Here is a 26425-nt window from a genome sequence, read left to right as displayed (position 1 = left end):
TAATTTAGTGGATATTAGTTCTCTTCCTCCCTCCCTTACTCTCTCTCATGCTGTTGCTGGCTGAATGGGAGGAGCACTTTATGTGCTCTTCGTATAAGAAGAGTGGCGCGTCCAGCTCGGGGCTTCATACAGCTACTCAGGAGAAACGAAATGATCTGCCCTGGAGCCGCAGCAAAATGCTGGATGGACACCTACTCCTGGGATGGTTATCGATCACACTGGTAGTCCTTGTCTTCTACTTGCCGCCACCCAGTGAAGCCTATTTCGGGTGAGTCCATTTGCTGTCACCTTAATTGTTGTTCATTAATTGGAGTGGCATTACTGTCGGGAAATATCCTTTCAAAATAAAATATTTGATTTGACTCAAACCACAGTCCTTTAAATGTAGTCTACTGTCACTATAATAAGAACATCACAGTCACTAAACTGCCAAGTATGTAATAGACTCCCAAAAAAACTCACAATTTCTAAAATTCAAACAATGATGGGAAATTAACAAATTCAAAATCTACTTTAGCCTAACTCTTTCACCAAAATAAGTAATTTAATTTATTCACAAAATGAAAATTCATTCTGACTGGCCCAAAATGAAATAAAACTATCTGACAAATCAAATAAATAACATTTATCTGCCAGGTGTCATGTACTCACCAAGTACGGACACTGAGTGATGAGCAATCGGCGGTGCTGCTATCGCAATTGATAGCGTGATCCCTTTAATGGAAACCCAAGTCAGCAGAAAAGTCAGCGTCTAGTCAACACAAGGATAAAACCCATTATAACTAAGATCAGAATGCATTTAGTCTGACTGTAATATTATCCTTAAACTACTTTACAGCAAAATCCAAGTGAATATTGCTGTGATTGCGTGACTTTCGGTAACTCTACTGTTGACAGTATTGCATGGTGCGCCTGCACGAGTAAACGTGGTAGCATTCGTTGCACAGAGTAGGTTTGAAAATGTTTTTTAAGTATGTTTGAGTGGCAGGCGGGATTGTTTTTGCTTGTAAAAAGCAAAACAAAACATATCCTCAGCCCAGTGCAAAAAGGTGAGTGTACATATACTATACCCGCCTGAAAGGCAACAGCTGGTAACAATAAAGTCATCTGACTGACTGCACTGGACTGGTGGTGGCCCAAACGTCTGCTGCTGGGCTTGCACACACAAAAAAGAGAAACCCCCTCCCCTCACCCTATCCAGCATAAACATCACACACCTCAGGCAGCAGGAACTATTTTCTTTTTCAGCCATTGCTCATATGAATGAAAAATAACACTTACGGAACACTCACGTAAATGTTTCATAAAACAGTAGGGCAAAGGTGCGTGTCCGAGCATGAGGAAAGTAGGCTGCAAAAGGTGTGACCTACCGTGACCTCTGATTGAGTACTAGAATGAATGAAAGTAGCCTAAAGCAGTACCTGTGATTATAGATAAGATTTACAGTCTAGGACTACACCTTTTACCTTTTTGGCCCTGGTGACAACACACAATTACGATAAAAGATCTATTATAATAAAGCTTTTTCAGAAATAGGTCATCACCTAAATATAGAGCCTTTAAGATGTGAAAAATATATTTCATCCTGATGATTTTAGAACCTCATGTGAGCACTTCTGATTAAATTTAGAAGTCAAGATCAGGACAGGAGTCAATTCAAACCCAAAAAAGCTAAAAAGAACATTTTATGTCTTATTCTGAGATTCTCAATATAAATAAAGTCTTACATCTGTCATAAAAAGACCAAAAACATGTATTACTTTTTCATACATTGTGTTAGTAATAAGTTTCCCCACCCCTCATCTACAATAACGCATCTTATCAGGCTAATTAGTGTCTCTTGTTACCTCTCCCAAGGCCAAAAAGTTTCGGGTATGTTCTTGGGTTCTGAAAGTCATAGCTGCGGTTAATTAGACCTGCTGATATGCCTTCCATTCATGTGAAAGAAGGCATAGTTTGCATTTTTGTTACAATGCAAACGAGTTCCCAGATAAGTTAAAAACATGTACAAGACATGATTTTGTCAAAATAATCCATTGGTTACATTGACTTTCCACCCCATATTATTTTTGTCTTTCTGAAATTAGACAGTTTCAGAAAGCGGTCTTACTTCATGCAATATACTGCTGAGGCAGTAGTAAGTCTGTATTTCATAAAAAGGAGCAAAGCTTTAGCTACAAACCGCCAGTAATTGTGCACATGATAGCCTTCCCCTAAGATAACTACCGCACTGGCGTAGGCAGCAGTCCTTTACGTGGCAGAATCACCAAATGCAGATGTCTGGCATATCAACAAGAATCCTGAAAATTCATGTAAATCCCTCCAGTATAGCACTTCAAATTCCGCTCCCTCCATCCTGGCCAACGCCTACCCCCCTGGTGCGTCACCATCAGTAAACCCGCAGCCACACCGAAGACACGTGGTAGCCCAGATTCCTGTCTTGCTCGCCTGTTGGAAAGTAAAGCTTGGCAGGAACGCCAACACTGGCACACGCGGCACCGCTAATGGCCCTAATGCTCATGTATATTTACTCGCTCTGTTAGCATTTGTTTTCAATTGCCTCTGTCGGTTTGATGTGCATCTACCCACAAGCACATGGCTTCACAGCACTGGGTCGACGCCACATGGCGCTAAAGAAAGAGCTCACGCAGGTGACTCAAGCCTCAACAAGTGGCAGAGAATTTCAAAACCCTTGTCAGACCACCTCAATATGGGACATAACCATACCAACTTGCTGGGATAAATATTCTTCCACTTGGGGGCCTCACGGGTACTGATTTACTCAAAATAGAGGGTCAGCGCTGCATACCCAATTTCCACAGTGCGGTGGAGCATAAGTGAAACATAAACACAATCGTCTCCCGGCTACGGTCTGCATGGCCGAGGGTGGGGAGGGATTCCTGGCGTAGTCGGGCGCCCGCTTAAATTGTCATCCTTTGCCACAAGAATGCGAGCGTTCGTTTTCCTTCCCTATGCGCCTGTTGTGGCAGGTGCTGCCTCTCCAGCTAAATCCGTTATCATTTGCAATCGGAATAAGTCTGCGGGGGCTAAATCTCTCCGAAGGACGTGATGGAGCCTTAAAGAAGTCTGGTATTGATTAAAAAGGTTGAGAAAGGCATTTCGTTTTCGTTTTGTGGTCTTGTAAACTGCTGGATTGTGAGGAGGCAATGGTTTGTTTGTATTTAGTTCAAGTGAGACATGATGAGAGAAAAAAATCCTTCTAAAGCTGAAATCATCAATCACAAAAGAGCCACAGTGAAAGCAAGGAGAGGGAGGATAGTGATGCAGAAATCTGTAAGCAATGAGAGGTGTTCTTATTGAAGGATTTGTAGGTGATATTTAATTTTTTTATAGATTATTTGACTTGCTATGTCACAAAAGCACAGTGTAAATTGTTCTCTGTGTGCCCAACCAATTACCAAAACTATTTCGAGTACCTGGTCAGTTACGGTGCCAATCAGAATTTCTCATCAGCCCGTCCATCTGACTGACTATATCCATAAAATGAGTAACATATTTGTCCCAAAACAATGAATGTTAAAGTTGACTTGAGGCTTTGATATGAAGTATTATTCCCCAAAATATCCACTTTGTTATCAACAAAGCTTATATAAATCAATATACTTCATCTGGATAGTTAAAATGATAGTGACATAGCAATATAGAAAGAGTTACTTTTATATTTCAGTAAGAAATCTCTTTTTGCCAATTTGATGGATTTGTTTGCTGATAGGTCTTTCACTCACTAAAATGTTTAATTTTTTTTTTAAAGGCTTCCTTTCCTGAAACATTTAGAAAATTGAGTGTAGTATTGTTGATCTAAAAACTTCCAGTTTTAGACCTAATTATTATTTGAAAAAAATAAATAAATACCTGAATTATCCACCCAGTTTTGTCCAAAAATTAAATATAACAACTAGTTTACAGAGGTGGGTCCACACTCGCTTTCTTCTCTGCTCTGAATCCATTCAAACAGTCTTTAAAGCCACTACCATGTTTCATGTTGTCATTTAATAGGCTTCATATATTCATTTCCCAAGTGGGTCGTGTGTGTTGCTGTCCCTGTTTTTTTTTTTTTTTTGCCTTGCGGTGGTTTCACGGTGTGCTCCTGGATGATTACGGCTCATTAGGAACAGCGGTGTTACCGAGCAGACAGTGGTCGGCGGGTGGCGTCTCATTACCGGGCCCGAAAGGCTGATTAGGCCTGACGTGTGGCGAAGGCGGGGAGTGCGGTCGATAGGCAGGGATTTCCCTACTTCATAGGATATCCTGTGGTTTGAGCCCCACCTCAAACGGTATCGCTTTACCCAGCCGATAGGATTCACTTAATGCTCGTGTGTTGACATCACGCTGAGCTGAGAATTTTGAGAGCCTATGATTTTTAAAAACAATTTCTTTACTACAACTGTATTTAATAATGTTTTGGATTATATTAGATTAGATACATGGATACAGGACCAAAAAGAAACAAAAATCATAGCAAAGTATTCACGTCTGGGAACTGAATTGTTCATTGCATAACATAACTAACTTTCTAACCTTCCTGAAAACGTACCCTCAACTTTTAATCTACATGCAACACAGGCACCGTAAATCCATGTGCTGCGCACACACACCATCTACTGGCAAATTCCAAACAGACAGAAGTCAGCTTTCCAGTGGGTAACTAACTATGAGCTATAATTCTGCAATTAATTAATTGTCTGTGATACAAAAAAAGGAAAAAAAAACTCTGAGAGTCAACAATTACTGGCCTATTCTACATAGTTACCAAGATTTAAGACAATCGGTTGTTAAATAACGATGGGGAATGGCTTTAAAATAAGTGTTCAGAAGAACAATAACAACAACCTGAGTAGGGACTTGGCAGGCTTTCAGCTTCTAAAAATCTATTTTTACACTTGCGTTTATGACAACTTTTTTTTTAAGTGAAACTGGCTGCCGAAAATCTGTCAGTCTATTTTCACGCCAGTGGCTGTTGGTTAAGTTTGGCTGCTAAAGTGAGCCAAAGGAATGGGTCAGCTCCAGTACAAAGTATACAGTATAGAACCGTTAAATATGGTGGGTTACAAAATTTGAATGGATTGCCTAAGTGAAAGACACAGAATTTTGAATTGAAGAATAAATGACAGACATTTTCTAAGATGGCCAATTTGTTTTTACTGCCACTTTGACCTAAATTTGATCGTCACTTTGAGTTACACGCAATTGAGTAACAAAAAAGAGTCGGAAACCTAATGTAAAAAAGTGCCAGCAAGCACTTGGGCGTAAAAACATTTTGGCCTGAACATATGCACATGGCATGAATTTAAGAATGTGAAACATGCCTCTGTGTTGACTTTAAAGAATACGTCAGGAAAAAGTCCAAAAATTGGCACACACCTTAGTTTTACAATGTGGGTTCGGAAGAGGCGGTAAATGAGCGTGCTGAATGTTTTTGACTCTGCAATTGCTTGTAAAAGTTTTTGACGGCGTCACATCAGAGAAAGTCGCGCGTCATCGGCCCACCGTAGAGACTGCGGCAAAGGAATTTTAAAAAAAGAAGGCAGTTCCAGCTGTTGGTCGGGTGTTCCACCCGTGCAGCGTGACAGAACACTGCAAGGAAATTCCCGTTGATGTCAAACTCTCATTGGGTTGATGCCTAATGCTGTTTGCAGGCCAACTAGTCAAAACTGTTGGAAAGGCAACACAGGCTTAGGAAATCTTTAGCACTAGGCCCTTTGGAATGTTGATTATGTCTAATATTCTAATATGTAATGTCCTATGACTGGTTTGAATTGGTCCAATTTTGCATTGGTTTACACCAACTGGCTTTAGGTGAGTGACTGGGTACACTGTGAACTGGTCACGATTTAATCACTTGGCAGAAAGACATACAAGTACGCACATTTAAAGCTATTGAGACATGAGAGACATTAAATGTATGTTTTGAATTGTCAAACAACACCTACTACTCACTAAAAATGTTGGAGATCTGTATAGTATGCAAACACTGTTCATTCTTTAGGAGCAGGTGTTTAAACTTGCCTACTGAATGCTGCGAATTTTGGTTCCAATTTCCTAATGACCAGAAGAATGCTGTTTTTTGTTATTTTCTTCAAACAGCCGAAAACAGCTTTTACTGTGTATAAAAAAAGGCTGAAATTTTGCCAATTCTGCCACGGAGGAGTGACTGATTTAAACAGCTGCGTTTTTGTTTTTAATTCTTTTAGTGTTCCCTTTGAAAATGGGAACAAGGAGTCCTGAAGCACCTCACATTTGTGTTCAATCACCATTTTTTTAAGACTAACTAGTGTCGGCATTTTAACATGCAGCTAGTACTCGTCTGCCCTGTGCCATGGCGTGGACTGGAACTCACGGAAGGGGTGGGGGGGTCATGAGTCAGGCGGGCCGTCACCGCTCGCCCAATCTGTGCCAGTCACACAGTGACCATAACAGAGCCGCTGACCTTAGAAGCACACGACACTTAAACCTCTTACTATGCCACACACTCCCATTCCCAAACTACCACTGCTCTGGATTAAGCAACTGTGCCTGTGCAGTACTTTAACAAAAAAAAATAATGAATTAAAAATGATTTGCAATTGTAGGCTTGGGCGTGGGAATTGTACTATTCAAACAAGATCTTGTGGAGGTCTGACAAAGCCTGAGAGGACCTGGGAAGACAGCAGATGACATAACTCTGGGTCACATCCTGTTAAGTCATACAAGATAGCCAAATTCCACTTAGTCTCACACATGGTCCTTATCATGACACAACTCATCGTGACATATAAGCTGACATGCTACTGCACGTTCAGGGGATTCAGTCAAAAGCTCAGGGAGCCATAGGGGGGTCTCAGATCAAGCCCTCCCAAAATAAGGAGCCGGTTAAGTAAACGCCTCATTTTAAGTCATGTGAACCAAAACATTTAAACACATTACTGGAACCAGATTTCACTGTATTATGCATAAGTGTGAGTGGAAAAAAAGTTTGAATAAAGCAGACTTTTCTCAAGAGATTCCACACAACCTTTTCTATGTAAACCAGGGGTGTCAAATGTATGGCCTGCAGGTTTAAAATGGTCTGTCAGAGGGTCCAATCTGGTCCTCGGTGTTGTCTGCCTTTGAGGCACATTCTAGTTCGTTAATACAGTAGATAAAGGCAGGGGGGAAAAAATGTACTTTCATGATAAAAAAAAAAAAAAAAAAAAAAAACACAAACACACAAGACTCAGTTAAGGATTCCCTGTTTCAGGTGTACAGAAACAGGATTTCCCAAACCTTCAAGAGGCACATCCCTTTTTACATCCTGAAAGAGTTGGCGCATCGCCTGGTCATTTCACACCCTCACACCCTCAAACCAAATAAATGGCAACACGCATTACAGTTTAGGAATCTTGTGAATAAATACAGCAGAAATTCTGAACCGTTTAGGCGGTATACCCCTTCCGACATTCCAACAAGAGTTGGCACAACATCACTCCCTCTCAGACAACCTCAGGAACAACAACTGTTTAGTCATCCTTAGTTTATGGTTATTTCTAAATCGATTCACAAAAAAGGGATAAAAATGCAAAACGACCAAAGCAAACATTGTACCCCAAAACTAATTTAATCCATTATAGCTGCCATTGACAGTGCTAGATATCCAATCTATTTGGACTGGGAAAGGCTATCAGCTATTTATTAGCCAATTGCAGAGCACATATAGACAAATGACCAATCGCACTTAGAAGTATACCCAAAGGGAATGTACATTATCCAATCAGCCTAGCATTCATATTTTGCCATGTGGGAGGAAGCTAGAGAACCCAGAGTAAACCCACACATCATTAATGTAATAATACTATAAACATGATTACATACTGTATATCTAACATAATAATTGTAGATCTTATGTTCTTGTATGTAAATATCACATTTGGCTCACGCTGGCCTCAGGAAAATATAAATATTGAAGTCTATATGACCCAAAATGTGACGTCCATCTTCGTGGATGCCAGAACGAGTTGAGAAATTAAGACTTTAGAACAAAGCGGTTAAAAGCCAATGACAGCATGACTACATGTTTACTCATGCAAATGGGGCCCAACACCCCAACAATTTGAATTCAAAACATGTTATTATTATTATTATACCACACTGCTAATACTGGTGGTCCCTGGACCACATGCACCACAAAGTTAGAATCTCTATTATGCTAGAATTAGTTTAAAAATCATTGTCTGGCACTACATTCCTACAAGATCTGGCCCGTACTGCCACACAACAGATGGCACTTGGGTGGGCAGGTTGGACTGAAGTTCATCCAACATTTCCATGATTTGTGTGCCACCCAAAAGAAGGCAGTAGCCATCGCAGCACAATAACCAATTCTCCTGTGAAGTTATTGGTTAAGACCTGCACATTAAAACTTGCACAAGTATAAGTGCTTTTGGGCACATGTGGACGTCTGTCGTTGCTTTCGCAATGATGGTTTTGTCTGGAGGAGACTTCGTGTGGAGCCAACAGCTGGGTGGAATGATTGACATTCGTTTAGAGTAATTGGCCAGTGGGAATAAAGGGAGAGTTGGGAGGAGGAGGAAGAGGAGGAGGAGGAGGAAGAGGGCTGTTATTTGGGAAGGGATCAACCTGCAAGTGGTTGGAGATGTAGCTTAGTTTTAGCCAGCGTTCCATTTCTCAACCAATGACTGATTGGCTGTTGGCCCAAGTGCTCGTGTGTGTGCATATCTTTGAATGCTTGCAAACAACTTTTTTTTTTCTTTACTTCCACAAACTTGTCTTGAAACGATCCAATGACTTAAAATATTGGATATATTTATGTAACTCAAAATTGCCATGCAGATGACATAATTATGATTACACATCTATATTAAATATATAATCATGACATTTTTGATGAACTCAATAAAATTCTATTTTATATAGATCTGTTGTTAAATGTGTTGTATTTCCTAAATATAATAATTGTTAAATAATCAATATAGATGAATATTATCTTAATAATACAAAATATTTCTAATCCATGTTACATCAACTATAAATACAGATTAATCTCTAGCATTTATATTTTTATTCTAATTATAAATCTGTTCATTATTGCTTTAATTCTTATTCATCTGCTCTTTAATTTAAAAGACCTAGGAATTTAAAATATAAAAGAAGCAAATGTTTTTAAAAGGAGATTCATAGTAAATATTGCCTCCAGGCCTAAAATAGCACTTTTTCCAACAATGGAATATATATTGCCATATTGTATATACAATAGTGACATTTATCAAGGTGTAACGAAAATTACAATAAAAATTAACTGCGTAAACCATGCCATAAAACAAGAGGTGCAATCAGAAGTACCACCTGGGGGTGACTTCCTCAGAAGGAGTGATGATGGTGAAGGTCAATGAGGGATAGAAATGGAAAATGTATGTAGAGTTAACGTCACGGCCGATGGGAGGTGCCGACATGTGCAGAGAAAGAACTAAACAAACCTGCGAGTGATAGACTGGGGAGGAGGTGCGTAAACGTCTGTTGAGGCAAGTGTGTGAATGGAAAAACAAAGCTTCCCCAACTTTTTTTTTTTTTAAATACTCCGGTGTTAGATTCCGTGAGTAACTTCTGTTGCTGGGCCAACACCTCAAACAAAAACACCTGAGGGAAAACGCTCCATGGTGTGAAAACACGGTGAGATGTGCTGAAGATCTTAACAGGCCGAAGACACCACTTTGCTCTAATCACATTAATGTGTCATGATGTGTTTCAAGACATACATTTATTTAGTTGTTAGACATGGCACGTGGTGGTGATGGATTTCTGTTTCATTCTCATTTTTCAACATATGAATACAATGTGTATATTCAAGGAAAAGTGAAATTATGTGGGGTAAATTATTTCTAAGATGTAAAAATACTGTTATTTACTACTGGAAAGCCAATTTTAGTGGAAGGCTGTCCCACATTGTTTCAATGTTCAAAAAATACTTGTTACTAGAATGTATATATTTTTTGTGGAAACATCCCATAGCTGTGAGACCGACATGAAAATGAGTTGTCAGGTTGTTGTGGACAAAAATTGGTGTTTATGGCTTATTTTTATATTACCAAAGGGCTTTTTGCAGAAGGAAATACTGTTAAAAAACTTCTTAGTATGTTACCCTATCCGACTGTGTGTTCATTGTGAGGACTAGGTGAGGAGCTGGCTTGCAATTTAGGATGAGCATTTCTAAGATCTTTTTTTTCCTTCTAAGAAATTTCATTCTTGGTAATTTAGATAGTCTTTGGAATCCTGTTTATGTGGAGTGTCTAATTAGAAGCTTCAGTTGTCTTAGAGCTTTGTATAGATCTTCCACACCTCTGGCTGTTTAAAGAACAAAGCCAATTGAATAGCAGTAGATTAGGAGGAAGACAAGTTTGTTGTAGTTTTAAATTGTTCTTCGAAACTCTACCCCTACCTTACCATTTCATGAAGTAATCACTTGTAAATATAAGAATTATATTATTTTTTCCTTGTGTCCTGACTGGTCTAGTCTCAAATGATGTGGATTTCCAAATATTCCTAAGAGGTCAATAATGTATCCAAACGCCAATTTTTGTGCTTCCGAAGTTTATATAGTATGTGCCCACCAAGCCAAAGAAGTGTCATCTGAAGAAGACCTCTTTTTTTTCAGTGACACTGCTCATTTAAGCATCTGCTACCACCATACATATTTTTCCTCTGTAAGTCTGCCGGGTGAGCAGCCGGTGTCAAGACGTAGCTTGCCAGGTTTCCATTTCAAAATCTGTAGCTGTCAGACACGTTAAAGCAAGGCAAACAGTCGTTTTAAAAAGGAAACAGTTTGACCCAATCAGAAAGCCGATCCCCGATGCCTTGTCCCCGTTCGATTGGACCGCTCGCATTCCCAGGCATGCGCCGCACACGCAACCCTTAAGACAATATCGTAAAGCATATGGAAGCCATTAAATCAGTTGGAATGAAAGTGAGGGCTCGGGGGGAAACACTTCAGTCGGTTATTTGACTTAATAAAACAAATCTCTTGTTAAAGAACCCTGGTGACTTTCGCCCAAGCGCTGCTAGTTTCTTCTGAAGGGTGGTAATGACATTGCAAGTGGATCGGTGCACCACTTTTGCAAAGTTTTTAGGAATATTTGGATAAGTCTGTGGCCTAACTTCCTGTTTTTAGGTGTTACTCTTAACTTAACCTGATGTATTCATGCATGTATGAAAATAGGCTTGCATGGTTGACCAATTAGAATAGGTGGTTGTGATGGCACAGGAGCACTTCTATGAGAAAAGGACATTTCTGCAATAGAAAATGGGCAAATATTCCGTTTCCGTTACCCGACCATAGTCCAACCAAAGACTGATTGTCAAACTTGTTCATCTGACAGTTTGTTATCCATTTGATAGACAGCTTCGCCAGCTACCAGTTGTTTAACTTGAAATTAGATAGATTTTTTTTTAAAATCTGTCTGTCTGCTGTAATACCACAAAGGAAGGCCCTTGATTCACGTCAAAACGGTGTTCCAGAGTTCACAGAACCTCAATCTCTATTCATTCATTTGCTATCCGAGTCGCTTATCCAAGGCCCGATGGTGCCAGAGCCTATCCCAGCCAACAATGGGCAGTAGACACCTTGGATATGTTCCCAGCCAGTTGCAGCATCCATAACTAATCCATGTTAAATATCTTTCAGTCACAGGCACCAACATCCATCCATCCATTTCAATGCAGTTGAACCTGGTCAATGTTCGGCGTGGTGCAGTCCATCCTATTTGACTCTGGATTAAAGTTATACTGCGCCTTGAACTGGCAGGCAAATATACCATGACACATCTGTGACAATTGGTATTACAAAAATACTCAACTACTGTAAACTGGTGGAACACGCTAATCTGCCTCAAGGTTTGAGTGTGAGAGTCAATTGTTGTCCGTCTACTCGTGCCCAGCGATTGGTTGGCCACCAATTAAGCGGTTCATAAAATAAATGAATGAAGTACCAAATGCATGACGCATAGCACGGTTGGATACCGACTTGATGCCATAGTGTCATAGAGGTCCCACTGTAATCTGCAGTTGCAACAGCAGCTATTCACTGACAGCTGACAGCAGTCTCAATCACTTGTCACTGATAAAGCTAAAGACACAATCTGACTTTTGATACAATAGAAAGTTAAATGAAGCGTTGAAACCCTATTATACTCATTCTTATTGTGTTCTTTTGTGCATTTTGGCAAATCCATTTATTTCACTCTATGGGTGTGAAGGCTGCCAGAGATGAGATATAATGAGCAACTCGCCTTCCAATCCTGTCAGTCGCCGTGACCAAAATGGTCACAGGCACAATCGTGTCCCCTCGCATGTGTGTTTACGCAAGTGGTGCAGCAGTCCCGCCAATGGCGACCTCAGAAAGACAGGCTTCAGGGCCTGCCAACACTGCGGCGGGGCCTCGCTTGTTTGTTTTTGTATATGCTTCCCTTAAATAAACTGAGGAGAGGAGTGCAAGTACGCCACATGTTCTGTGTGCAGCTACAGCGTGAAAGAGCCCAAGTACTGTGATTGTATGGGGATTCTATAATGAGAGTGTAAATCCTGCGGTATGGTCTTGTTTAAATCTATACAACACAGCTGTCAATGCCCCTTCTGCCCCCGCACTGTATCACTGCATCTCAACATGTGCTTACCGTCACATTGCCGTTGTTTTGAATGTCTGCCTAATGCTGCTCAATTTCACGCATTTTTTTGTAACATATACGGTCCAGAAGTAAGTTTTTACTGTCTTTCACTGTGTTTGTGGCAGAATATTTGTTTCCCATTTTTTCCCCTAAAAAACTGGTCCCTAACTTGACCACCTCTCATTTTGACACCTAGCATATCATCCACCTAATGGTGATGTTTTGTTGATTTTAAAATTGACCTTCCTGAACAACTGGGAAAAAACACGGAGCATGTATTTTAATTTTAAAAAAGTATATAATTGCTTTAAAATGATATCAAATTAAAACAATAGGATTTGATTTGCCTTGAAAAAAATACACTTCAACAGTTTTATCTTATGGGAAGCTACAACTACCTTTGGTTCACTTTCGCAATTGTAACTTTTTCAATATTTCTTTAAATTTTTTAAATACATAATTGTGGTTTAGAAAAATAGACCCATATTTATGGAAAAGATTAATAAGAAATAAATAGCCCCTAGTTCATTTCTATCTTCTAGAACTATAGCACAGTTAGAAATCCATTTTTATACACTATGTTCCATATATACTGCCTAGCAACAAGTGCCCGTTAATCCGTAAAGTGTGTCCAAGAAAAAGAATCCGAGCAATGCTACCGATCGACGTCGTAGCGTCTGTTAGAGTATTACGCTTTTATTTCTGTCTTAAACTTTTATATTGAGCCTCCAGGGATTTGTGTTGTCTGAGTGATTTATAACTCTGCCTTTGGAACAGAAATTGGAATTTTAAAAAGCACCAGAGAGTACGATAGTGAACTGTTCTTGGTATGTCGCATACCTAACTGGTTGGTACCTAAATCAGAAAAGGATATCAGTCTTACTCATTTCCCCTTTTTTTGATTGATGTTTTAGGCTAACAGGTAATGAGCCGTTGTCCATCCTACCACTGAATTCACTACCGGAGGAGAGCGTGGGCCGAGCCCACTACAAGCTGTGTGACCGGCTCAAACTGGAAAAAAAGCAGCGCAGAATGTGTAGACGTGACCCGGGCGTGGCTGAGACCTTGCGAGAGGCTATCACCATGAGCGCCCAAGAATGCCAGTATCAGTTTCGCTTTGAGAGATGGAACTGCACCTTAGAGGGGCGCCACCGAGCCAACTTGCTCAAGAGAGGTATGGTCCATTCAATCTACGTATATTGCTAATTAACTCATTTGGTGACATTGAAGGGAAAGGTTTCCAATTCTTTTAAACTGAGGGTCTGGCAGTGGACAGCTGTATCATTGACGGTAATGATCATCTAATCTTTTTAAATTGGAAGGGGCTGGCAGCCATCCATGTCAAATGGATAATAAATCAATCACTGTCAATGATGTGGCGAGTCGAAATCAACACTGCAGGATTTGTTATCCAATCGTCTCATATAGACAGACAAACTTCAGACACAGATTGATATCTATGGATGATTCAGGATCTCCAATGAACAACCAACAATGCATGTATTTCGATTGCGTGAAAGCACAAATGATCTGAGCTACAGTTGAACCCAGAACGTACTACCTGTAAGGCAGAAGCGATGATTCAGCATGTTGCTAAATTTAAAATAGCTTTACCTAAATTACGGTACATGCAACCTCACAATTGGATCTGATTTATTCCAATTTGGTTGAATAACATTCTAATTTGAATGTATTTTTTGCATGGCAGTGGGTATTCCTGAGAAGATACAATAGTTCTTCTAATAGTGAGTGACCCTCTTGACCATCAGTTAAAAAAAAACATTTTTTTTGTTTAGCCCACATAGACTCGGACAAACGCAACATCACTTTCTAAAGCCTGTTAATAATCTCAAGGGTGAATTTAAAGTTCCCAGCATCACAATATAGATGTTTCGCTTATGTCAATGTTTGTCATCAGGAGTGTCAACAAACTGTATTCTATGTAAAAAGTACAAATGGATTCAATATCCTAAATGGCATTATATTGACTTACCCAAAGGATTCAGAGAAACCTCCTTCCTGTATGCCATTTCCTCTGCTGGACTCACACATGCCATGGCCAAAGCTTGTAGCGCAGGCCGCATGGAGCGCTGCACATGCGACGAAGCGCCTGACCTGGAAAACCGCAAAGCGTGGCAGTGGGGTGGCTGTGGCGACAACCTGAAATATGCCAATAAGTTTGTCAAGGACTTTTTGGGCAAACGCTCTAACAAGGACCTACGAGCACATGTGGACATGCACAACACCAATGTGGGTTTGAAGGTGAGCATTTTCATTTATATTTGATACTCAAATTGGGTAGTTCAAACTGATGAAGAGGGAAAATATTCCAACATAGTTGTAATAGTTTGGACCTGTCTCGAAATAATCTGTCTTGTGTGAAGATCCCATCTACAGGCACACCCCTAAGAGTGCCCCCCCACCCCAACAACTGATTTATTAGCTGATAAGATTTAGAGGAAAAAACATAAATCACTATTTTATGATAACTTGGCTAGGGTATTCAAATTGTCATCATGAAACAGTTAAACTATAATTTGACAGGAAAAGTCTCAACTCGTTATAGAAAAAAAAATGGGGATTTCATAAGCACTTTTTGGCAGACATGAGCAAGTGACAGCACTTTAAGACAGTGACCGTAAGCAAGAAAACATTCCGCCATTTCAGGAATGATAGTGAATTCAAGACGAAATTGACCACAACTCGGCTGAGATTTTGATGCGGTCAATGAGGAATCGTAACAGCAGATTTAAAGAATGCATTTATACAGGAAGATGCTTTCAAAAGGACGTCATTTTAAACAAATGAATATTCCATCATTGTTTTTTAAATGGCATGTATTAAAGGTTTCATTTACAGAGAACAAAATATGTTTCTTCCATTACTCTTGGTTTTATTGGATTGTTAAAAAGTTCCTGTTTTTTTAGTGACACTTTTTCTAGTAAGTAATGGGCCAGCACCGGTTAGCATATCGGCCCTTAGACAATTTAGTCCTAAATGAAGGTATCACGCATGATTTGAGAAGAGAAAAGTTCCCCAGAAAAAAACCCAAACAAAAACGCAAGGTGGGCTTAGATCAACAAAGGAAGGCCCTCAACCAAGACTCAAGTCCTTAGCCACAGAATTGTGAGGCCAATGTGTAGACGACAACTTCACAATGACTGTTGACTCCCAAGCTTTTTTTTACCTAAATTCTGACTATCTGGCAGTCACACAATACAAAACTCTTTTCCTGATCAAAATTAGTTGTGAAAATTGCTCACACTTTCAAGGTGATCATTTGTCAGAACTTGTCTAATCAGATGAATATGAGACAAATATGTTGGTTAAATTTTTCAAAAAGTTGATTGTTTGAGGTGGCCCGGCAAATGAGTGGTTAGCGTGTTGGCCTCACAGCTTGGGGTCCTGGGTTCCAATCCAGGTCAGTTCACCTGTGGGGATTTTGCATGGTCTCTATGGGTCTGCATGGGTTTTCGCCGGGTATTCTGGTTTCCTCCCACATTCCAAAGACATGCATGGTAGGCTGATTGGACACTCTAAATTACCCCTAGGTATGAGGGTGAGTGTAAATGGTTGTGCGTCTCCTCGTGCCCTGCCATTGGCTGCCCATCGATTCACGGTGTCCCCTGCCTCTGGCCAAAAGCAACTGGTATAGGCTCCAGCACCCAAACAAAAGGTTTGGAATGTGTTAGGAGGAAAAAGAACTAGACTTTATCCCAAAACAGGTGGCCCAGAAGTACCATTTGAGCCCTTGCTTTTCAGCTTGCCTCTCCAAATGTTATTCGCTAGGGACGTTCTATCTGCCAGTAAAGATTTACAACATTGTTTTTTACTTTTTTTTTTTAAATCTCGTTTTGGGATCAATTCGCAAGAGGACTGACTGTAATGGAATGTGCTGGCCTGCGCAACCCCAAAAAGCTGACCTATCACATTTTCTCGACCTGTTGCCGTGATGAATGTGCACTTCCTGATCTCTTTCGCAGTCATAGTGGAGAAACCGAGGTGCTATCCAAAATCTCCCCGTCTGAGACAATGTGTTATTGTCATTGATTCGTAGACGTTCATTGCTTTTGACGGTTTGTGGTTTGACATTTTTGGCCAGGGAGCGAGGATGTGAAAAGGGGTCCCTTTTTTTTTTAAACTCGTGGCCATTTCATTTCTATGAACGAGAACCTGTTTTCTCACTGTGATGGAATGATTACCACGCTCAAGGTCACCTTGTACCCTGGCTTCAAAAGCAAATAAGTGCATATACATCATCACAAACACAGAGTTTTCTGAAGAGCTCCAGACAGTATCCCTTCACTTTTCATTATAATAATAGCTGTTGGATTTGATTAAAATGCCATGATGATGATGTGTACGAACCTTGAGAATAGCATAATTAAATACAAAAGCACCTTTTATATTTCCTAAACCACAACAGTCCACCCACTAATGAAGAGAAAGAGCCTGGTAGTTTGACTTAATCAAATGAAAATGATGAAAGAAAGAGAATTATCGGACGATTATCTTTTGTTTCGCTGTAATTAGGCAATTTTAAGAGCGAGCCCATTTTTTATGTATGTAATCGAGTCTGCCCAATCTATATTGCTGGCTATTGGGCTATCTTTCATATTTGACCTCGGAGAGCCCTGTGCAACCACCAAAAGAGCCGCATATTGCTCCCAAACCCATAGGCACTCTACCCCTGTCATAAATCCTGTGATGCAATTGGGTGGCCACCAATTCAGGGTGCTTGAATCTGTCTTGCAACTGGAAAAACTTGGGAAACTCTTGAATCTCCATTCAATTGCATGACTAAATGGATTGACCGACTCTGACTTCTGCCACGCAGGTCATTAAGGCTGGCGTGGAGACCACCTGCAAGTGCCATGGCGTCTCCGGTTCTTGCACAGTCCAGACATGCTGGAGACAACTGCAACCCTTCCACGAGATCGGCAAGCAGATCAAGCAGCGCTATGAGACATCTATCAAGGTGGGCAGTTCCACCAATGAGGCAACAGGAGAGGGCGAGATCTCCACCTCAGTTCGGAGCCAACAACACCAACAGCAGCCACTTCTACCCTTACAATTTAATGAGCAGATCCGTCGCAGCATGGACTTGCTGCACATAGAGGACTCACCCAGCTTCTGTAGGCCCAGCAAGTACTCTTCGGGCACGGCTGCCCGTAAATGCCACAAGGACAAAAACTGTGACGCTATCTGCTGCGGCCGGGGCCACAACACGCAGAGTCGGGAAGTCACGCGCCCGTGCCAGTGCCAAGTGCGTTGGTGTTGCTACGTGGAATGCAAGCAGTGCACGCAGAGGGAGGAGGTGTACACCTGTAAGGGCTGAATGCCGTTACAGGAGCAGTAACACTGAAAAGCACTTTGAGGGATTTTATTAAAAAATCAAATTCAAACTTCTTCTCAGACAACTGGGTGAACATCTCAAGCCTTGACCAGACTCTCCATACTCAGAAACCTTTTCACGTACAAGCATAGCGTATGGACTTATAAAAGAAGAAGAAAGCAAGTGTTTGTATACGGCAACGGGGATCCATTGAAGACTTCCAACGAAAACCAGACAGGGTGTGAGAATTTTACTTTACACGCACATATTTACGTGCACACACACCGTGCGTTTGCGTATGCATGTGAATAAATTCATAATAACTATATATATATATATATTGTAAAGACATTATACAAGCCACTTAGTATCTAACTTTATGGTAAAACAAACCACTAACTGCACAAATGCTCTTCCATTTGTGTGACCGTTCTCGCCTTAAGGAAGCGTAAACGAGGACTTCTTGACTTGAGGAGGAAAACAAAAAAAAATTGTACGTAATATATGAATTTGCAGCTGTAAGTTGCATAAGACACTTAACTGGACACTTTATCAGGACACCTGTGCCATCAGAGTCATACAATGTGAGAGGCATATTTACAATTATGCCTTTCCTAAGAGAAACATTCTCACTATTTAAAAAAAATGGTGTTTAAAATGTGTTTTTTAAGCTGTCCATTTGAAACAATGGAGTGGGAAGTCTATCTATAAGACTCAACAATCCCCATATCTCCTACTTAGTGGAGGGACAGAAATTAATTCAATGATGTAAGTGCTGTTTTAGACCACCAACCTCAATACTTAACGCTACATAAATGTACTGTTCATACTTTATGGTAGGGAATTTTGGACACTTGTATGTAAGAAAAAGTTAAATGCTTAAGATATCATTTCTGTTCCCAGTGCACAACGTCAGTACCAGAAAGAAAAAAAAAACAATTCTAAAACTCATCTACACTCTAAAACATAATCCAAAAATCAAAGAAGAGCTGGTTTGACTTGGCGCAGGTGTACCTAATATAGTGAATGATGCGTGGATGCAAATGAGGAATACCCATTACAGTATGTCCCTTTGCTTAAATCTGAACAATGTTCATATATAATAACTCTGACCACTACGGCTGTTTGAGGGAAGAATCAATCACAAAGACGACAGCGGCCTTGCTGGAAAACTGTGGCCGGACGTTGCCCCACAAATTACTACCATTGAGCCATATTCCTCATATACACATTCACACAGTCATCCATCATCTATGTAATTGACCGTGACAATATAGGCTTCAGTATTTTCAGCACTTAGCTTCTGGTAATATAAGATATATAGCATATAGGACCTTGTGTACGCCTTGTTTGTGACTACTGAGTGAGGGGGGACCTAGCTTTATATGATAGTGTTTGTTCCCACACTGAAGCCCAAGAAGCCCTGTAAAATCTTTTTATTGTGTTTTTTTCTGTATTTATGGATACAGTGCAGATTTTTGTAAATAGTTCTCCTGTGGTGAAAAGGCACATATTCAAATATTTCTGCACACAAGCAACAGTGGAAGAAAACTGTCTGCATCATGAAACCTTTGTTCATTTCACAGGCATTGTTACCACAATCAACTTTTACTATATAAAATTCACAAATAATAGAACAAAATAAAATTGGTGAGTAATCATGGGGCAAAAATGCACTTCCCAATAGTATGAGAGCTCTGACACTACGTTTCCAAATGAAAACATAAACCAACCAAAATATAATCATCACCAACCAAAATCCCTAGTTCAGAAGAACGAAAAGCATGAGATAAAAACATAATAAATTCAAAACACCAAACACCGAAGATTCAAATCAAACACTTTGACCAACACTGATTGAGGGTCTTAGTTTGGAAACAAAGCCAGTTCTCAATGCATCACATGTTCATGAATGGTTGACCAATACCAGAACAATAAGAAATACATACAATCATTCATCTTCCATACCACGCATCCTTGTAAGGGTTGCCAGAGCGTATCCCAGCTGACTTCAAGCGAAAACTAGACTAACGCGCCTGCTTGCACCAAAGTCAGGCGAGTGAACCAATGCACCATCAGGTGGTACAAGAAATACAAACACACTAAAATAAAACCTGTAACTATGCAGATGGATGGACCAAGAAACCAAAGAGTAACACAACATCTAAATCAATCAATAAATCTCTTTTTTTTTCCTTTCAAAAAAGGTTGCAACGTTGATCGGAATAAAAGCATGAGATACAATCCGAAACAATTATCTTTTGATGCTGACTGAAACAATGTCAATATATAGAACTAGATACATATATTTCACCAAAATTTAAGGTTTGGGTGCTCAGAAATTTAAGGCATCTGTGTATAAATTCTAATCATAGCTACTGCACCATGTCATGGTAGTCCAGAATTTGAAGTATTTCGATGAGCAAATAAAAGAAAGACCGAGAAGTTTGCATGCTACGTGCAAACCATAATAACTATGCAGTGCAAATGCCTGCTTGCCGCAGCACACTTTTGGTATGGGTTCAGCCCCGCTCCACTGGGGAAAAAAAACACCAACTTTTTTTTGGCTAGTAAACCTGTTAAGGACAAACAGGAATAGCAAATTCCCACTGAATGCATTCTTTTGGCTTTGTTTATATAGATTGTACATAAGAAAAATGATACAGCTCGATGATGATGACGTCGGACCACATTCTCAAAAAAAAAATCCCCAAATCTGCACTGTTTCATTATCAGTAGATTTTGTACAAAAAATTCTATTTTGTAGAAAAAATAAATTATTTTTTAAAATTATTTTGAGCATGTGTTTAGTGTAAATACGACTAAATTGATATTATATCATGTATTTTGTATTCTATATATTTTTTGTTTTTGTTTTCAAGAAGCAAGTATTCATTATATGCAAACTTGCAGTTTGTCAAAGCACTAACAAAATACCGAACAAATGTGTATTCATGTGCACCATTTCTACAATATTTTCATTGGATTTGATCTGTTTGTATAATCTACTATTTTTGTGAAAAGCGTCTATATAATGTTGCCACTTTTACATTTTGTTTTTGTTTGGGTATATGCCCTGCGTGTACAAACACACACCATGATACCGACACGCCAACAAGGTTTTTGTCATGTCTTATGGGAAGCCTAAATTATTGTCCTCTACCTCATGTGTATAACTCCTGGACATAAGCAGATCACAAATGACTGGTAAGAATGTATTTAAGTTATTTAACATCTTTGTATAACAAAGGCGAGACGAGAAATCTGAAATAATAAAGATGAATTTTTAAATTATGTTCCATATCCTGGTGAGTCATTTCAGTTTGAGTGACAGATCTACATTCAACAGCCTGAATTCTAGACCAGGGGTGGGCGAACTTTTGGGCCCGGGGGCCACATTGACTTTAAAAATTTGACAGATGGGCCGGGTCAGCACAAGATACGATACATATAAAAAAGTGCATCCGTTAACAGTACATGTGAAACATAAACAGAAAAAAGGACTAAAGTATTAACATACTCATCACTCATCATTAAAGTAAAAAGTATAGAGTACAAATGAAAGTAAAAAGGACTGTATTAATATTTCATTTAAAAAAATACTATATATATATATATATAAATAGTATATAAAATACTAAATAACAATCGCTCTCCCTTTACGCCAATTTGTAAACGAATCTCTGACGTCATTCTCACAAATTTCAAATAAAATTTATTTGGCTTTTTATTTTTACCTCGGCGTCCAAACAATTTCACCGTGAAATGATACGCATGACTCAGCTTTTGCTTTCTACACAGTGCTCAGACACGCATTACATTACTATACCGATGGGGGAATTACCTCTGTGCTGGAGCGCTATGATTAATTCAACATTCCCCTTCTCAGCAGTGTATGGGAGATTTCGGGGAGTTTTCTCTCCCAACAAAATGTGGCTTTTAGGAATTTAAATGTTGAGCTTTACCAAAGCAAAACATATAATTATTGGATATCGGCACTAATACGGGAAAAGCAAATCCCCATGACACGTGTACCTAAATTAGCAGCTTCGGGAGCGTCTTCGCTGAACTCCCCCTCACTCGCTTCCCGAACCCCTTCTAGTAGTACCAGGCTGCTAATACGAGCTGCAACTTGGCGGTGTGTTGTAATCCGACAACGTTTTGACAGCTGTTACCATGAAGGAAGTGGGTGCAGCTCAAAGACACACACACACACACACGTACAAAGAAAAAACATATAGAAATCTTCAACTTCTTTCTGACTGGTGAGATAGTTTTATGAAGGAAAAAAATGTGGCGGAATGTTATTTTAGTGCAAGATGTATGTGCACCGTTTTGCTCCAGTGCGCTTTGATTGCGGTCTTGTTACTCTGACGCTCAATCATGTCTGTATAGCTCTAAATACCAAAGATACAGCTGTGGACAGACTAGTTTGGAATTTTGACAAATTACTTATTTTTGTAGGGATCACACAAGCAACAAAAAAAAAGTTGAATTATTTTTCTTTTTTGTTTTTGCTCATATTTCTTAGTATTATTACATAAAAAGCTGATAGGGGTTATTAATATAAAAAAATCAACACACATACTTTTTGATATTGAGCAAAAAAGCTTAGTATACACAAAGTTTGAAAAAAATGAAACTATATATAAATGTAAATTGTGATTCTATGTCTAGTTTTTGTGGTTAGAATTAAACAGTAACATTATGAGTGGTAAACTAATTGAAATATAGTTGACACTATGACACAACTAAGAGGGCGAAATGTCTATTTTAGTATTTGATCATAAATCTTATCATTAATGCAAATTTCAAAAAATAATAAGTCAATTTGTTGTTAATGCCTGTGAATAAGTCAATTTGCTTCACTGGTTTATCTTGTATCAACTCTTATTGGAATGCAAAGCAAATCAATAAAAATGTCTACTGTAAGGGTGGGAAACCACACAGGAAGGCCAGAATATGGATTTGAACAAACGACCTCAGAAGTATAAGGCGGACGTGCTAAGCAAGCGTACCTAACATAATTTAATCTTGATGAAAACAAACCATATCATATGAAAGTTTCCATTCAAACATTTATGAGTTTAGGCTTGAAAAATTGAATCGAAGCATGAGCTAAACTCTCAAGAAGGGTAAAACATATGTGCTGACCGCTATGAAAACACCTTAGCTCATGGTGTAGTTCTTTTGGAACTCATTTGTCTTTTCTTTTTTTTAAGCCAGGGGGGAAAAAAAATCCACCTCCGGAAAGTGTGATGGGTATATCACAATGCGACCTTCTTACCGCCTTGAAGTTTTTCTATGTTAATGAGTATCTTTAATTTTCGTCAGATTTTTATCAGGCACCCGCTCTCAAATTTCTTTTAAAATTCTGCAGCTTTAACGTGGTAAAAGAAAAATGCAAAAAATGGAATCCCACTCTGTCCAATCCCAATGTGAAACACAACATCAAGTATGCATGTTTAGAGATGTTACATTAGTATCGATTTTTGTCAAAGGGTCATGACTTGGAACCAGCATCATATAAATTATAGAAGTGCCATTATGTGAATATACTAAAATATCGATAGCAATCTACTCAATCAACACCTTTAACAATATATTATATGTACACATGCTATAATTAGGCTAAAATTATTTTTAATTGTTTGTCAGTGCCATGAAAAAAATGATAAACTCCCTTTATCTGCTATTGACTTCTTTATAATTGATGTATGGGTGAAAATAAATCTTGTCAATTTTAATAACGTGTAATTAAATTACAATATAATGCTACGTGTAATTAAATTACAATACAATGCTTTGTTTCCCTATATTATATCTAATCTTTCAATGTTCTACAGCAAACTTCAGGTTCTATCAATTGAATATACTCTGATAAGGTATATATAACTGGTCTAAAGAGCATGATCATGAAACATAAAGAAGCAGCATTAAATCTTAAGTGGCCTTTGAGATAAATGATATGCCGTAAAATCACATTTTTCACAGGAAGAACCATACAGCTCTATTTTGGCTGCCGCACACGAGGGACCATGTCTTTAAGGACCTGATCGCAACCCGGGGCCGGATAATGGAGGTTTTCAACACTAGCTCAAAGTCATAAAAATGTCCGCTTTGCATGACAAAGCTCGTTTTTCCACAATGTTCCATTCCAACTGGAAAGAGTTCCTTACGCATAAATCACCCGAGTATAACGACAAACAAACAGAGTCAATTAATGACAATGGAGACTGTACGTTCCTAACATTGGCCCGCCATGCTTGCAGAGGCTCCAGAGACCCCATTGTGGTCTTTCGAAAAGGGGGTAGGGTGGGATCAGTGCAGACGCCTGTGATTTTGGCAACAGAGACTCTGAGGCTGCCAGCAGAGGTGCAGGGTTAGAAACATTTGTATTCACTTCCTCCTATTACTCCATTATTCATCCTAATCTCTATGGATGGGAATACTTAAACTTGTCTAACAGAGCTAGGACACAGCTATAGATGTGTTATGACAGATCTGTCGGATGTATTTAATCGATATACACCTCTTTTTGTATCTTTGGGGATCTCGTAAAGTACACTTATTATGGAAAATGGACTTTTGAATTGCTCACGTACAAATAGTTAGGTCTCTGGAGTTGGTCCCACCCATCAAGTGTGAAATTACAAAACCAAGCGCATAATCTGCCTTTTTCTGAAAATCTGTCTGCGGGGCAAGCAATATATATATGAAACTGCTCATTTACATAGTAACCACTCTGAGTTAAAACTCTCCCACTTGACTTGATTAGCCTGGCAGGGTTGAAAGCCACAATTACACTGCCTGAAACACTGCCATCACAGTTCTATGCAGGAAAACTTACATGCCCTACAGATACGCCTTTTCTGCTATCATGTCGAGGCCAAAGGATAAACAAACCTGAATTAAGTTTTATTGGGTGTTCGCATTAGCGTGAGCTAGGAGCGTTAATGTTAATGACGGGGGTACTTGGAGGGTGAGGTATTTTAAAAGTTCAGTAAAGTGCTGCCTCCATGAACAAAAATACCTTTGTGGTATTTAGGACTCCTCTTTTTTTGCATTCAAATGTTTTGACAAAAAACATATTAAAAAAAACCTGGGAAGTGTTGAAATGTGCACCATCATTTCATTGAAATTCCCCTTAATACTACAGCTACATTATGTGGTATCAAGCAGCCATCAACAATTGTCAAAATAACATTTCTATCACCACCACCCGTTATATGCATCAATGATGTATGACTTTTTAATTACCAGAATAAATCTCCCAACAATGTTGATGCTAAAACAACCAATGAGGGATATACTGGTGGAAGATGACCTGGAAGTTTCTATCAGCAGCTGCACTGACCCTAAAGCTACCACACACACTGTCTGGCAGGGAAATGAGTTGCATGTCGGGGGGTTGGTTGATGAAAGCCTAGCGGGTTTTACAGAGACAGCCAGTGAAGTGGATGTCCAGCTCATGCCTCAATTGTGCCGTAAAGATTCCCCAGCTGTCATTGGGATTAGCCTGTGTACTTATGTGATTAGGATACATGGCACCGGGACTAGACCCGGCGCCTCTGACCCGACAATGTAGATAGTCGTAGGACGGTACTATTCGAGTGTGTGATGGCTGATTCTATTGGTAGAGAGACTACTACTTGGACGGGGGAATTAAACCTAAGAAGTCTTTCTTTCAGTACATCTATCGGCTTGATCACGTGCTCCAACATGCAGTAGTCAGAAAGTTTAAATCAGCATACTGTACAGGACTGATGTGATTTTCTTTTTTCTGACCTTTTACCTTTACAAAAACGTGACAGAACAACACTTTTATTCTTTTGTATAGTTACTCTGATGGTGCATGCTTTTCATTTCAGCCATGGTATACAAATGATCCACTGATTGAATCCAGACAAAAACAAGTTACTTGCGACTCTGTGAAATGAAAACTAATTGGCCTCTTGTCTGGAAGTCCAGCCAATTACTTGATTGATGGAGTGAAGATGATCATATGCAAAGTAAGAGAACTACCTGAAAGTACACCATTCGGCACTTACTATTGACCTGGGGGCAATGGGGATCTTCGTCACAGATAAGAGTGGTTAACAACCTGCAATGTATTCAGTCATTCATGTTCGCAACCGCTTATCCTCACAAGGGTCGCAGGGGATGCTGGAACCTATCCTAGATGACTTTGTGCACCCAGCGGGGAAACCCTGAAGGGGTGTCAAGCCAATCGACGAACAACCATTCACGCTTAATGTCATACCTAAGGGATATTTAGTGTTCAACCAGCCTAAACTGCATGTTTTGGGAATGTGGGAAGAAAATGGACTATGAAAACATGCAAACTCTACACAGTAAACCCACCTGGAATCGAACCCAGAACTGTAAGGCCGACACGTGAACCACTCTAATGCCGGGCTGCCTCAAAGCAATGCAATGG

General features: G+C 39.5%; 1 protein-coding gene across 1 annotated transcript; it reads left to right on the top strand.

Moving 5' to 3' along the window:
* On the top strand, positions 1–21279 carry wnt9a (wingless-type MMTV integration site family, member 9A). The gene is made up of 4 exons (XM_077725141.1): positions 1–268; positions 13565–13824; positions 14650–14912; positions 17488–21279. The coding sequence occupies exons 1-4, from the start codon at positions 48–50 to the stop codon at positions 17986–17988; spliced, it is 1245 nt and encodes a 414-aa protein (XP_077581267.1). The 5' UTR covers positions 1–47; the 3' UTR covers positions 17989–21279.
* The last annotated feature ends 5146 nt before the right edge of the window (positions 21280–26425 follow it).

This window comes from Stigmatopora nigra, chromosome 9 (genome assembly GCF_051989575.1).
Source record: "Stigmatopora nigra isolate UIUO_SnigA chromosome 9, RoL_Snig_1.1, whole genome shotgun sequence".
Classification (NCBI taxonomy): Eukaryota; Metazoa; Chordata; class Actinopteri; order Syngnathiformes; family Syngnathidae; genus Stigmatopora; species Stigmatopora nigra.
This window is presented reverse-complemented; position numbering and strand designations above follow the sequence as displayed.